General features: G+C 38.1%; 3 protein-coding genes and 1 non-coding gene across 4 annotated transcripts; 1 reads left to right on the forward strand and 3 right to left on the reverse strand.

The window, feature by feature from the left end:
• Positions 1-804: 804 nt before the first annotated feature.
• Positions 805-3,848, reverse strand: LOC122048329. Its single transcript, XM_042609914.1, has 4 exons — positions 3,692-3,848; positions 2,101-3,647; positions 1,857-2,019; positions 805-1,502 (listed from the first exon to the last, which is right to left on the reverse strand). The coding sequence occupies exons 1-4, from the start codon at positions 3,846-3,848 to the stop codon at positions 805-807; spliced, it is 2,565 nt and encodes an 854-aa protein (XP_042465848.1).
• Positions 3,849-3,968: 120 nt separating this feature from the next.
• Positions 3,969-5,222, reverse strand: LOC122048330. Its single transcript, XM_042609915.1, has one exon. The coding sequence runs from the start codon at positions 5,220-5,222 to the stop codon at positions 3,969-3,971; it is 1,254 nt and encodes a 417-aa protein (XP_042465849.1).
• Positions 5,223-10,670: 5,448 nt separating this feature from the next.
• LOC122045804 (calcium load-activated calcium channel-like) lies at positions 10,671-14,329 on the forward strand. Its single transcript, XM_042606172.1, has 2 exons — positions 10,671-11,393; positions 13,910-14,329. The coding sequence occupies exon 1, from the start codon at positions 10,765-10,767 to the stop codon at positions 11,371-11,373; it is 609 nt and encodes a 202-aa protein (XP_042462106.1). The 5' UTR covers positions 10,671-10,764; the 3' UTR covers positions 11,374-11,393; positions 13,910-14,329.
• An 817-nt stretch (positions 14,330-15,146) lies between these two features.
• Positions 15,147-15,228, reverse strand: TRNAS-GCU. Its single transcript has one exon. It is a non-coding gene; the product is annotated as a tRNA-Ser (tRNA).
• Positions 15,229-15,983: the final 755 nt, after the last annotated feature.

Consider the following 15,983-nt stretch of genomic DNA (forward strand, 5'->3'; position numbering starts at 1 on the left):
TGCATCATCTAATCTCTTGCTCCAATCTTTCCTGTCAGGTCTCACAGTTTTCTCAAGAATTGACTTCACTTCTCTATTCGATACCTCAGCTTGTCCATTTGTTTGGGGATGATAAGGTGTAGACACTTTATGTGAAACCCCATATTTGCTCAACATAGCCTTCATGTATTTGTTGCAAAAATGTGACCCCTGATCACTAATAATAGCTCTAAGCACTCCAAACCTGAAAAAAATATGTGACCTGACAAAACTAACAACAACTGAAGAATCGTCAGTCCTAGTGGGAATGGCCTCCACCCATTTAGAAACATAATCAACTGCCAACAATATATATGAAAATCCAAAAGAAACAGGAAATGGACTCATGAAATCAATACCCCATACATCAAATATCTCACAAAATAACATGTAATGTTGAGACATTTCATTCCTAGGTCCTATTTTCCCAGTTCGTTGACATCTATCACATGATCTACAAAATACATAAGCATCACGAAAAAGGGTAGGCCAATACAATCCACACTCTAGGATTTTCCTAGCTATCATCTGAGGTCCAAAATGTCCCCCGCACTCAGATGAATGACAAAATGTAAGTACAGACTGAAACTCAAAATTAGGTATGCATCTCCTAATAATCTGATCACTACAAAATTTCCATAGATAAGGATCATCCCACACATAATATTTTGAATCACTTTTCAACTTGTCCTTTTGAGATTTTGAAAATTGTGCAGGAAAAACCTTACCTACTAAGAAGTTAACTAGATCTGCATACCATGGAGACTCACCATGCACCCTAAAAAGCTACTCATCTCTAAAATCATCATCAATAGCTGTGTGATCCAGTTCCCCTTCAATTCTGCTCAAATGATCTGCAACCAAGTTCTCCTTCCCACTCCTATCACGAATCTCCAAATCAAACTCCTGGAGTAAAAGCATCCATCTAATCAATCTAGGCTTAGCATCTGGCTTCTTAAGGAGGAACTTCAAAGCTGCATGATCAGAAAATACAACCACGTGAGAACAAAGCAAATATGAACGAAATTTATCTAAAGCAAAAAAAATAGAAAGAAGCTCCTTTTCTGTCGTAGTGTAATTTGCTTGAGCCGAATCTAAGGTCTTCGATGCATAGCAGATCACATGTGGTGCTCCTTCTACTCTCTGTGCCAAAACTGCCCCAATGGCAAAGTTCGAAGCATCGCACATAAGCTCAAATGGTAATGTCCAATCCGGTGACCTGATGACAGGTGCAGAAATCAAAGCCTCCTTCAATCTCTGAAAAGCTTCCTTGCACCTTTGATCAAACTGAAACTCCACATCTTTCTGAAGAAGCTGAGACAGTGGAAGAGCAATCTTACTGAAGTCTCTAATAAATCTCCTGTAAAATCCTGCATGACCCAGAAAAGCTCGAACATCCCGCACGCATGCGGGGTAAGATAAAGAAGAGATAGCACTAATTTTAGCAGGATCCACCTCAATTCCTCTCCTAGAGACTATATGTCCTAAAACAATACCGTGTTCAACCATAAAGTGACATTTTTTAAAATTAAGTACCAAGTCTGTCTCAATGCATCTATCTAAAACCCTAGATAAATTTTTCAGACATGCATCAAAAGATGAACCATATACAGAAAAATCATCCATAAAAACCTCCATGCAATGCTCTAATAAATCTCCAAAAATACTCACCATGCACCGCTGAAAGGTTCCTGGAGCGTTACAAAGTCCAAATGGCATGCGTCTATAAGCGAATGTACCGAAAGGACAAGTGAAAGTTGTCTTCTCCTGATCCTCTGGGGCGATGCAAATCTGAAAATATCCCGTGTAACCATCAAGGAAGCAATAATGTGACTTACCTGCCAATCTCTCCAACATCTGATCAATAAAAGGCAAAGGGTAGTGGTCCTTCCTGCTTGCTTGGTTCAGCTTCCTGTAGTCTATACAAACTCTCCACGAATTCTTCACCCTGATAGGCACCAACTCATTCTCTTCATTGGCCACTACTGTCACTCCTGACTTCTTTGGCACCACATGAATAGGACTCACTCACTGACTGTCAGCAATAGGGTAAATGATACCTGCCTGTAGAAGTCTAGTCACCTCTTTCTTCACTACATCAAGCATCAATGGGTTAAGTCTCCTCTGGGGTTGTCTCACTGGTTTCACATCCTCCTCCAAATAAATTCTATGCATGCAAATAGAAGGACTGATACCAAGTATATCTGCCAATGTCCACCCAATATATCTCCTGTGCTGTCTCAGAACCTCCAATAATCTTCTTTCTTGTTCTGGTTCTAAATTCTGAGCTATGATGACAGATAACTGCTGATTCTCTTCCAAGTAGGCATACTTCAAATGTTGAGGCAATGGCTTCAAATCATCCTGTATCTGATCAACACTAGGTGATCCTAGAGGTAATGCTGCTGAGCAATCCCCTACACATAATTCTTCTCCTCTGGGCGATCCTAGGGGTAGAGCTTCTCCTAAGCAATCCCCTACGCATAAATCATCTGACTCAATCGAGAATAACCCACTAAACTCATCATTCACTCCCACGGCTGAAATGTCTCCCAATACCGAAGATAATACACCACTCTGATCAACCATTGAAAAATCTGAATCAATACCTAAAAAGAAATCCATATCCAGCTCCTCTGAAATATCTATGCTGAGAATAGAATGATCCTCTCTAGGATACCTCATAGCGTCAAAAATACTGAACTGGACCACAGTATCTCCTATTTCCATGGAAAGTGTGCCCGCATGAACATCAATCTTGGTCCTTGCAGTCTTTAAAAATGGTCGCCCTAAAATAAGTGGAGATCTACTAGCCAAGCAATCTCCCTCCATATCAAGGATATAAAAATCTGCAGGAAAGATAAGTTCTCTCACCTTCACCAATACATCTTCAATAACTCCAGCTGGGTGAGTCTGACTGCGGTCTGCTAACTGAATAACAACTCCTGTAGGCTGTAATGGTCCAATGCCTAAAGTCTGAAAAACTGATCTTGGCATCACATTAATCGAAGCCCCCAAATCTAACATAGCATCCTTGAAAAAATTACTCCCAATCTCGCAAGGTACTGTAAACACTCCTGGATCTTCACATTTCTGGGGAACTGGTTGAATAAGAGCAGATACATTCTTTCCTAAGCTGATCAATTCATTCCCCTTCAACTTTTTCTTATGCACACAAAGATCTTTCAAAAATTTTGCATACTTTGGAATTTGCTTAATCATTGTGAGTAAAGGAACATTTACCTCCACCTTGCTAAATAAATTCACAAGCTCTTGGAACTCCTTAGCTTTCTCCTCCTCTTTATCCCTTCTTGGTTGAACCTTGCGTTGAGGAAAGGGTAAAGGAAGGCTCGGCTCTGAATCTTCTTGGATAGAATTCTGAACCCCTGAATTTCCAACTTTGCTGGAATTTTGCAATTCTGCTGGAATTTGTTCAGCTGGACAAAAGCTGCTGGAATTTCCTGGAATTAAACTCCCACCTCTTTGCGAATGCTCCAAATCCAAAGGATCCATGTTAATTTGAGTTGAACTCGAAGTTGGCACATTCTGAACTTCTGGAATCCCTCCTCTGCTGAAATTTATTTGCTGATTTTCTGGAAACTTTTCAGCAACTCCTTCTCCTGAAAAATCTGAACTCTCCTCCCACTCCTCAAAGTTAAAGCACTAACATTACCTTTAGGATTCGGAGTTGTTTGTGAAGGTAATTGGCTAGATCCTTGGGCTTGCATTTGATTAAGGCTGGAAGCTAACTGCCCAATCTGCCTCTCTATATTCTGAATTGCCGAATCTGTCCTTTGTTGATTTTGTTGCTGAAGAAGGATTTGTTGCATCAATTCTTCCAATCTAGCCTGTTGTGGATCAGAACTTGAGGTATTGCTAGAGTTCCCTTGAGTTAAACTCAGCCTTGAAGGTGCTGGAAGTGTTTGTTGCTGCTGGAATTGAGTTGCAGGCTACTGGAAACTTTGCTGATTTTGCTGATTTTGAAAATGAGGTTGCTGATTTTGATTAGGTATTTGCTGATATGACTGAAATTGTCTCTGAAAAGGTTGGAATTGCTGCTGGAAATTTTGATTCAAGGGTGGTTGTTGATGAAATGAATTGCTATACCTCAAATTTGGATGATCTCTACAACCAGGATTATAAGTAGAAGAATAAGGATCATACTTTTGAGAAAATTGAGCCCTAGAAAACGCTGCCAAAGACTCGTCTTGATGAAGATTAGGACATAACTCCGAATCATGATCTTGGCTAGAACAAATACCACAAACTCCCCTTGATTGATATGGAAATTGTGTGCTCGGCAAAGTGGAAGTTTGATTAACATTATTCAACGCCAATTGCTTCACCAAAGATGTCAACTCCAATAATGAATTCCTTATCTCCTTTTGTTCACTAGAAAACATTTGCACCTCTCCAACTCCTCTTGTAGTCAAAGCCCTACTTCCAAATTGTTGAGAATTCTCTGCCATATTAGAAATGAGCTCTCTAGCTTGTTCTGGAGTTTTATTCACCAAAGCCCCTCCAGCTGCCGCATCTATCATACTTCGGTCCATAGGCAATAATCCCTCATAGAAGTACTGAACTAGTAACTGCTCACTAATTTGATGCTGAGGACAACTTGCACATAACTTCTTGAATCTCTCCCAATATTCATACAGTGTCTCTCCCACCACTTGTTGAATTCCACAGATACTCTTCCTGATAGTAGCGGTCCTTGATGCTGGAAAGTACTTTTCCAAGAAAGCCTTCTTCATATCAATCCAAGAGGTAATATATCTTGGTGGCAAATAAAATAGCCAATCCTTTGCTACTCCAGTCAATGAAAATGGAAAAGCCCTTAGCTTGATATCTTCTTTTGAAATTCCCTGTGGCTTCATGGTTGAACATACCACATGGAATTCATTCAAATGTCTATTTGGATCTTCTCCAGATAACCCTTGAAATTTAGGAAGTAAATGAATCAGCCCTGATCTCAACTCAAAATCTCCTGCTAAATTTGGATAAGTGATGCACGAATACTTGAAAGCCTCATCAGGAGCTGCAAGTTCCTTCATGGTTCTATTATGATCAGCCATGGGAATATCTGAATGTGATAAGATATTTTCAGAGCCTTCTGAAGCTTTCTCTTGAATTCTCAAAGCCCTGAAAGTCCTCTCAATCTCTGGATCTAACTCAAATAATTTGTCCTTCGAAGTCCTGGTCATGACATCAAAAACAAAAGGAGTATTCAGATAAGTCCAATGAGAGCAAATAAAATGCAAAACAAAGTAATCAAAAATTCCACAATCTAGAACAATCACACTTTTCTAGTCATATTCCCCGGCAACGGCGCCAAAATTTGGTGTCAACCATATTACATGTCACGTGGTGCATCAAATTAATTAAAATTGGAACGGTTCAATACTTAAAATAAGAGATGTAGTATGGAGTCTCAAGTCGTATTTTTCCAAAGGCAACTAGTAAGTGAGAATGATTAGATGTTATTCTTATTTATTCGTTCCATTTTATTGACTGAAGGTTTTTATTGTTGCATACTCAGAATTGGAATCGCTCACTCTTAAAATCAAATGCTAAAGAATTAAAAGAAATTCATGCTCACAAAATTGGTTCTGATCAAATTACTTGATTCCCGAAATAAATCTAAACTAATTCCAAATGAACTAATAACAACTCCACTTAAACATTGAATTCTAATTAAACCTAAGTAAACTGATACAGATCACTTGGAGACTAACTAAACTAAATTGCAAATTCCGTAAAAATCAGAACTCGAAATATTAATGAATCGTAGTTGAATCAATGTAAGGAAACAAAACTTAACTACAAATCTAAACTTACTAGAACAAAGATATATTAGTTAGATCTAACAAAACACTCTTTTATGGGGTTTTTCTTGCAACGTAAAGGAGAACAAATGAAAACAATAAATCTGAAAGTTTAAACTAAATAGAAATGCAATTAAAAATCATCCACAAATTCAAGCAACATTCAAGCTTTGTCTCCCTGCGATATCATAGAAAAATTCAAGAAAACTCCCTTGAACAATCACAGCAATGATCAAATTCTGTAGCTAAAGTTTATGAGAATTGAAACTAGCAGAAACCTCCCTACGAGCTTGCAATCTCATCAGATATTCATCATCCGAAAAGCAGAGGAAATGGCGTCGCGATCCCAAATTAGTTGATCGGCTCCGATCTGGAAACGCGAGTCCTTGATGAATGGAATGTAGACAGGAACTCTGGAAAAAACTCCTCCGAAGCTCCTTCAATTTGATAGGATCTTCCAGATCAAGAAAACTCCCTCGATCTGATTTTCCCGTGATATGGAGATCACAGCAGAAAAGAACTCCCTCTACTGTGATCTAATGACCGGAAGATGATCGCCGGTTCTAAGATTAATTGCTGATGATGACCGAACTAAAATGTATCTCGAATTGTGGACGGGAGCCTCGGCATCGCAAAGGTTGAAGACGATGAACAGTGGTGAGAAATCGCGAACCGAGCTCAACTGTAGCTTCTCACGCGAAGCTTTTAAACCTCCTCAGTTTTGATCGGACGGTCCATATCTTTCAGGGCTTGATCAACGGTGGAGACATCTCAGATTTGGATCAAAGCTCTTGGATCTTCATCTATGGCTATGATGTGCTTCCTTGTATTTCGGATGGACCAGATCCTCCACGGATAGCTCAGATTTGCTTGATTGAAGATGAACGGTCCAAATAGCTCCAAGATGTGATCGCCTCGTTTAACCCTAAATCTGAGCCCAAATGCAGCCTAATCTGATCGGGTCCATGACCCTTTTGATACCTACAAGATAATGAACAAATATCAGCATCAAAATACCATGAAAATAGACTAATTTATAATTAAGTCCAAAATTAACACAAAGTATAAAATGTAGTGTAAATATGGGTTCTATATATGAAACTATATCAAACCATGATTATATGAATGAAAATAATAAAATAAAATCATGGTTATCAAGGTGCACGGAGAAAATGAGGGACTTCCTCTTGAGCTCCTCTCTCCCTCTGGTGGGTTGTTGTTGATGTTACAGGATTTGATGGTGGTAGCATAATAACAGTAGTCGTTTGTTGTTGTTGTAGTGCCTTTTGCACTCGAGCATGGACAATCATCTCTAGCTCCTCTTGCATTAAAGTAATCGTAGTGAGTTTTTTAGCCTCCTCCATCTCCAAGTCTTAGATTCAAGTGAAGATTCCCACATACGACACCAAATTTGATTATGTCTGAAAGTTGGAGAGATGGCGCGCTGGTGACGATGGACAGATGGTTGACTGGAGCAAGACTTTTCCCTTCTTGGAAAGGCCTCCTTGTGATCCTGCGCACACGCCGATGATCCAACAGAGGGTTAGCGACCGAAAACCAGGGAAGGGGATCCTTGGTAAGACCCTCTAATGCTCAAGTTAGTACGATCCTGGATGAAGGAATGAGGAATAGCAGAAAAAGGTCTTCGCGTGAGAATAATGCTCAAATGATATAGATTACGTACCTTGCCAATAGAGAGTACCCTCCTTTTATATACCATCTCTTATAACCTCCATGATCATAAGGTGACATCATGTGTTGGAGTTTGTTAGTTTGCTGTGTAATGAGTATTTGAGAAATCTTTTATATACCCACAGATGTACCTCTTTTGTCATGCATGACTTAGGCCTTTTGATGAAGCCATTACAGGAATATGCTATCATAAATGGTTGTCCAATAGAAAACAAGATAACCTCCGAAGGAGGTCCCAAAGGAATATTCCCCGATAATTCTGACATATTATTAAAATATTGTCTATTGCTTGTCTACTAAATATATTTCGTCCAGCTAACAAGGTCGATCACCCTTATACCTGTTCTTGCATTAAACTCCGTCGGAGATTCAAATGATACATTGAGCATGCTAGAAATCTGTTTAAGCAACCCTTTAATAAACTGTGTGTACTAGATATCCATTTGGAAGTAAGTATGCAACTAAGTTTCTTAATTCTGGCCTGCTTCATGACCGACCGTGCATGAAGAGCTTTATGAAGTTAATTATCTCGGATCCAGCTGACCTTTCATTTGGCCAGGCATATATAAAAAGATTTATAAGGTCAAGTGCCTCAAGCCCCGCCAGTCATTCATCCGGCCGGGCACACATAAAGATATGAGGTTAAGTGCTTTAGGCTCGACTGGTTTGTCAGCCGGCCGGGTGCACATAGAGATTTATGAGGTTGAGTGCTTTAGGCCTGGTCGGTTTGTCATCCGGCCAGGCGTACATAGAGAGTTATGGGGCTAAGTGCTTTAGGCCTGTTGGTTTTTCATCTGCTTGGACGCGCATAGAGAGTTATGGGGCTAAGTGCTTTAGGCTCGGCTAGTCTTTCATCCGGCCGAGCACACATAGATAGTTATGGGGCTAAGTGCTTTAAGTCCTGCTAATCTTTCATCCGTCCGAGTGCACATTGAGAGTTATGGGGTTAAGTACTTTAGGACTGGCTGATCTTTCATCCGGCTAGGCTCGCATAGAGAGTTATGGGATTAAGTGTTTTAGGGTCGACCAGTCTTTCATTTGGTTGAGCGCGCATAAAGAGTAATGGAATTAAGTCCTTTAGGCCCAACCGATTTTTATTTTAGCTGATCATCCCTCTCTCGCATGACTTGTAAGTCGATTGGGCTAGACCCAAGAGCCTTACTACCGGTTAAACCACAAAGTTTGCTGGAAAGTATACTCCTATCTTAACTTTGATTATCATGTCACTTTGATTTTAGTTGTCATCTCACCCTAATTTTAATTGTCAAATTATTTTCTGAGTCTGTTTATTACAGATTGTATCATAAGAGAAGTAGAAGTAGTTTGGATTAAGTCGATTCATCACTTGTACCTCCGCGGAGGTGACTTATGGATATGTTAGTCGAGACATAGAAACTCGCCTCTGATCAAAGAGGCTACTGTAAATACACACTCAATTATTGGCTGCTGTTGAGACATCGTTGGCTGCTACTTAGATGATGACTGCTTGATTTGATGGAGAGACTGACCGGGTTGGTAAGGCCTATGAGTTTTTTTTTTTTTGTTGAATCCAAATAAGTTTTGGGTCAATACAGTTAGAAAGAACTATCTATACATGATAAAAGATGATTCGTTTATTTTTAGTGTCTTGTCAATTCATCTTTAAATTAAGGAGGTAAATTTTAAATGACTATTAATCATTAGTATAAATGATAAGGCATGCTCGAATACGTTAAATTTTAATCCCAAGATCTTATATAATTATGCCCTATATCTTGACTATCGTGCCAACTTGAGGAGACAAAAAGAGCTATCTACAGCTAAATCACATGGTGATATACTAGACGGAGGCACATAACAGAGATTTCCCACGAGGGCCAAACAAGAGTGGCACTTTATATGGATCTCAAGAGGAGATTTAGGAACCCATCTTCTTTGGCTATCCCTGTAGTTGAGTCGTGGAGACGGATTCAAGAGGGTTGCACATACACAATGAGATATCCACAAATACTAGGATCGTGAGATACTGTTTTGGCAAAGTCGAGATAAATACTATTTACCTCTCTTATGTGCTAGTCACTATTCCAAAGGCTAGTAGCTGTCCGTGATTTACCTCTTTCGTGTTGACCGTGGGACGGGTTGGCGGGGGGCGCTGGGGCGAGCGTATTCACCTTTTTGCCACCAGTGAGATACTGTTTTGGTCCAGATTCATCATCATGATCAAATTCTATGTCTCAAGATTTCTATATTCCTATATTTTCTCATCGATCGGATAGATTAGATCATATTTTAAAGATACAGTGGTAAAAGGTGAATACGTTCGCCCCCCAACGTTCCCGTCAACTCGTCCCAGGACTAACACGGAAGAGATAAATCACGGACGACTACTAACCTTTGGAATAGTGACTAACACATAAAAAAAACATTTATCTCAATTTTACCGAGATTCGAATATCAGACCTCATAATGATAATATTTGATGTGTTAATCATTAGATTCATCCAAGCATCTTGCACCTATTTAGGGATGACAATTCCACCCGAACCCGATGGAGGATCCGACATCCGACCCGAATGGAGGAGGGTATGGAGGGACTATCAATACCCGATACCCGACCCGAATACCCGATTAAATAATATATATACATATATTAAAGAAAATTTTCTTTTTCTAAAATCAACTTACTATTTTTTGTTGATATTAGTAGGCCTATATAGATGTTTAATCTATTTTTTTAATTATATATATATTTTTTAATAAGATGTTAATTTTAATATGTTTTTGTTGAATGATAATAGCTCGATAGAAAGAAGAAAAATTACACGTATAGAATATATCCGGTCCTTTAATGAGTATGAGTATACCCATTGGATATCCTATACCCGATGGGTATGGATACAGAAGATATAGAATCTGACCCGAACCCGATCCATTGTCATCCCTACCCTTATTATGGGATGTTAAATCCGTCCCATCGATATGAGGATACGAAAATCTGGAAAAGATGTCTGATTTCCATCATCATAGACTCGTATATTTGATTGACGATGAATAATTGCGGATGCTTTAAATACTCATGTCTAGTTTTATATATTTTGTTCGGTATATATAAAACGGGCGAGGGTATTTAGGTAAATCGAACTCAAGTGACTCCTTCTTCTTTGCTTGCGGCCTACGGCGGTTCAGATCTCCACCTCTCTTCCCCCGCCGCAACCCTTTTCGTGGCGGTGGCGGTGGGTGGCTCCGGATCATGTCGTTCTTTCCGGCCTTCAGATACGGCGACAGCCTCGCGGTGGTGGGCATCTCCATCGCCACAGCCTTCATCTGCGAGCTAATCTCCTGGGTCCTTATCTATCGCACCTCCAACTACAAGGCTCTCCGCTCCTCGATCGACAAGGCCTCGAAGAAGCTCGACTCCATGAAGTCCTCCTCTTCCTCTTCTTCCTCTAAGAAGCCGGCGTCCTCCTCCGCGCCCTCTGCGTCCTCGTCCTCGTCCCGAGCTAAGAAGATGGACCGTGTGGAGACCAGCCTCAAGGACGCTACCCGCGACCTCTCGCTGTCCAAGTTCAAGTCTGGCGCGGTGGTCGCTGCCGTCCTTTTCATCGCGTTCGGTCTTCTCAACTCCCTCTTCGAGGGTCGCGTGGTAGCCAAACTCCCGTTCAGGCCCGTCCCTCTGGTCCTCAAGATGAGTCATCGTGGTCTGTCCGGAACCGATCCTACTGATTGCTCCATGGTCTTCATGTACTTCCTCTGCTCCATCAGCATCCGGACCAATCTGCAGAAGCTCCTCGGGTTCGCACCCCCGAGAGGGGCGGCTGGAGCGGGGCTGTTCCCTATGCCAGATCCCAAGACTAACTGAATCGATCCAATGCGATAGAGGTGTGGATCGGGACTTACTCTGCTTTTTTGTGTGTGTTTAAGGTTTGAATTTGATTGCTCTTGCTTGAAATATGTGATAATGTTAAATAGGTTTGCATTGTTTCTGAGGGTCTCATGATAAAGTCATTTTTTCCTGAATAAGCACTCCACTGCAATCTATGTTCTGATTAATTGTTTGCATGTCCAAAGTTTTAGTACTCATAATAAAGGCATTTCCAAAGCTCTATTCTGATAAATTTGTTTACATATCCCAAGCTTTTAGTACTCATAAAAAGGTAACTATAATATGCCCATTCTTCTTTGTTATTGCTTTTGGCTCCAAGCAAGGCCAGCAGCTTCAAATCTGTTAATGTTATTAGCTTGTGGAAAAGGCTACCGTATGGTAATAGACTTTGATGAAATTCTTTTTCAGTGTAAATCATTTTGCAACAGCTAGGAGTCGCTGTGAAATCCAATAGTATGATTATCTACACTTCTCAGTGGATCATGCCCTAATCAAACCATAGAAGTTATGAACAAAACGAATGATATTTGATTATTCTTTAGTAGATCTAGTAGTATCAAGAACACTAGATTGACCTATAATCTGGAGCATTTAAAGTTGATGAAATTGATTTGCATTGCGCAGATCATAATTAAATTGGTGGCCAGATAAAAACATACTGATCATTATTGATTGGTTGGGCCAAGCATAGTGTGAATACAGGCAATTACTTTTTTTAAAAAAAATACTTTATTCATGGATAATAGGTAGTATTCATCTAAGGATGGATTTGTATCTATCCACTATTTTAGTCCCACAAGTTTGCAAAGAATGTTATGATGCGATTTTCAACAAATGTTATACATCTAGGCATGCTTACTGCTAGACCATAGTTATTAAAAGTGCTTGTCTCGCTGCGCTTAGGCGCAAGGCGCAACCCGGCGAGCCTCTTGTGCCTCGTCGCCTTAAGCATGTGCCTTGTTAGAGGCACCAGGCACGCTTAAGGCGCTTGGTCTTACGAAATCGATGAAGATTCAACTATACAAATCTAAAACATCTGGTGATGATGATAATGATATGATTGAGAAAGATGATGAAGATTTTGATGATGATTTAGATATTTGGAGTTTTTTTTTTTAATTTGAATTATGTGTATAATATATTTATTTACTAGTGAATTTTATATTTATATTATTTTTTAATGTTTTATCCACTATAGTTTTGTTAATGAAATATTTTAGTAGAAATTCCCTATATATGTTTGAATTGTAAAAATTTATATTCGGAGCGCCTTACTTTGATAAGTTGTGCGCCTCACCTTGTGCATTGTGCCTCAAGCCCCATAGCACTTATGCGCGTTTAGGCGCCTCATGCCTGAAATAAATATGCTGCTAGACAAGGTTCGAGAATTTAACAAATGTTATGAGGAATTATATAATTTATTATTTGAATTGTTGCTTAATCTTAATCTTTTAAACTTTGTTTAATATTCTTGTGACTATTTTTCATTTGTAGCAGTGTGTATCATGCTTCTTACAGTTTTCAAATATGATAATTAATTGTGTAAGTCATGCCAATTCTTAAATTAAAATATAATTAAATTACCATTTGTTATATCTTCTATTCTTTTACAATTGTGCATATGCTTCAAAATTTGCTGTCACTTACATTCTGGCACAATGAGCAATCATTGCGTTGATGTAGATACTAATCTCTTCCAAATTTTACGTATGTGTTTGGTGGAGGTATTATGAAGGGAGTGCTGCGAACGGTCAATTGGCCACTTGTTTGAGAATTTTAGTGAGAAAAGAAACTCAGCTTCTTCCATGTAATAGGACCATGGAAATATTAATATGCATACTGTTTTGTGGCATATGCATTATCATATGGAAATGAAGTTTTATCTTAGGCACTTGGTCTATCATTTATTTATCTTTTTTTGGCTAAGTTCTTATTTTGATATGGTAGCTGTTTGATGACTTTATTCCTCACAACGTCATTGTTTTGTCTTCTGTCCACTTAACTGATCATATATCGATTCACCTGCATACGAGACCATTGTCATGCAATACATTATTAGGGTCATATGTTGTTTTTGTAGTTAATTCGAGCATGTGTTTATTATTCTTTCTGGTGGTGGTACTTCTAAATGCTGTTTTTGCTTACCAGTCTGCATAGAATTCAGATGTGTTATAGCTATAATGTGCTTTAAAGTTCTGAATTGTTCCTACAAATCACTTAAATAAATTCACACATTGATCGTAAAGGTATCTCAAAATTTTGTTTGCTTAGTTGGATCCTAGTTTCTGTTTTCTTACATCAGGATCACTTATCGGTCTCATAATTTTCAACTTTTCGTCATTAACAAAAACTAAAGAGACCAAAAGAGACACTCGTGTCACACTATACTCTGATGAAGCATCTGGTATTTTTCTGTGCAATTCGCTTTTCCCCTTTGTTCGGTCATCGTTCAAATCGCAACATCTTTCTAAGATGTATTACAGAATTGGGTAACATTTCTCTTCTCTTGCAGCCTACTGTGTGATCTCGAAGAGGGGCAGATCAGGATGAGGTCCAAGAACACAAGTCTTTTGAAGAGGCAGCAGTTTTGGTTGCTGCCTGACAATGTCAATTGGCGAACAATTTCCCCTCTCAGGTTAAGTGCTGCTGTTCGGTTCAGGAAAACTATAAAGCTCGTTTGTTTCCACGATTTGAACAATAAGTATGATAAGGCAATGGATCGAACCTTTTTCTGTGTAAATTTCTCCACCTCGTATCGTGTTCGTGCTCTTTATGTTGCTCATGCCAGTGACTATTAGGATGGCATGAAACTACAACTAGGCAGAAAAGCTACCACCAACTCGAAGGATTTTGGGTAACTGGTCGCCAGAAGCTTGGTAGAACATGACTTTTTATGAAATAATTCTTATGAATGCAGTATTTATTTTCGTAAGTGCTCGATAGAGTTCATAAATATTAGACTACAATATGTGCTAGTCATTGAACAAGCATTCTGAATTGTTAATCGAATATACTTCCGATATTCGTTTTGCCAGTCTTAGTCACTTGGCCAAGGCGATTTTTGCTATTAAGTTCGTTTTTTTTTTGTTTTCTTTGGGGAAACGAGTCAGAGGAAAAATAAGATAGGATTTGATTTGAGTTTATTTATTTATTTTTTTTGTTTGGCAAATAAAGTTTTAAATTGTTTCTCAAAATCATTTTCAGACATCCTAAGGAAAGATGTAAAAAATTGTTGTACCCACGTAAGTCAGTGTAGGGTGTAGGGTATCTGGTTTATTGTATGTTTATTTAAAATTATAAGAGGTTATTTTTGGGATTTGAATCTGTGATTACAAGGTGGAATAATTTTACTATTATGCTAAAGTTTTCTTTCAACAAAAAAAAAAAAAAGGGTCATGAGTTGAGTTCCTTGTTGGTTTAGGAAAAATATAGGAAATGCAGGCTTGTTTTTGTTTTTATTTTTTTAGTGAACACCATCAGAAAATATAATATTTTTTAATTTTATTAAGATAAATCGGAAAATTGTCGTAGCAGCCTATCAGTCCCGCGAACATGTATCAAAATTTTTGTATAAGAAAGGATAGTAAGTCATATATTATAGAATATTCCAGTTTTGAACAGATGCTTTTGGGCCTCCAAAAATTGAGGGACATTTAATTCACAAACTGTTACAAGCCCAAATGATCCGAAAGCCCATGCAATCAACATCTGTGAAATTGTGTGGAAGAAAATATTATAAAAAAACCTTTCGTCGCCTGAGAGATTCGAACTCTCGCGGGGAAACCCCATGTACTTAGCAGGCACACGCCTTAACCACTCGGCCAAAGCGACGGTGGTGTTTGTTAATCGTTGAAATTTTTTAAATATATTAAAGTAAATATCATTTTTTTTTAAAAATATTAAATAGGAAAAAAATTCGAAATCCCCTTATTATTATTTCCATTAAAAGAATACTACCGTTTTAAAAAAATTATCCAAACGTCTCATTTATTTATTTTTTCATTCTAAAAATGCATTTTTGTTCAAAACTAATGTTACAATATTAAATGGAATTCAAATTACAACTATCTTAACTAATAATAATAATAATTTAATATAATAGTACTCAATGGATAGTAATTTTAATAAATAAAAATATTTTACCTTTTATTTTAACTAAAATTATTGCAGAAAATTTATCAAGACCAAACTTTTAGCCGTTTAATTTATCAAAAATACATCTTAAATTTTCGTCTCTGATGAAAATTAAATCAATATTTTGTTTTTTTTATTCAATTACATTCTTATATTTCAAATTTCCCTCCTATTACCTTATCATTTCTATTTTTATATGTGAGTTTACTTGGATACTCCATCAAAATATCATCTAAGAATCATTCACCTCGGCCTCACAAACAAATTCTTGAGAAGGATTTTCAACATGTTTTTTCAAAATTTATTTATTTATTAATTATCCTCTTCGTTCCATTTACGTGTTAACGAATTAAGGAGAAACAAATTAGATTTATTTTTGAGATACAAAATAAAATGTTGATCTATGATTCAAAAATTAGATTTTAATTTTTTAATCTTGGTTAGTGAACTCA

The sequence above is a fragment of the Zingiber officinale genome, chromosome 2B (assembly GCF_018446385.1).
Source record: "Zingiber officinale cultivar Zhangliang chromosome 2B, Zo_v1.1, whole genome shotgun sequence".
NCBI classification, from domain to species: domain Eukaryota; kingdom Viridiplantae; phylum Streptophyta; class Magnoliopsida; order Zingiberales; family Zingiberaceae; genus Zingiber; species Zingiber officinale.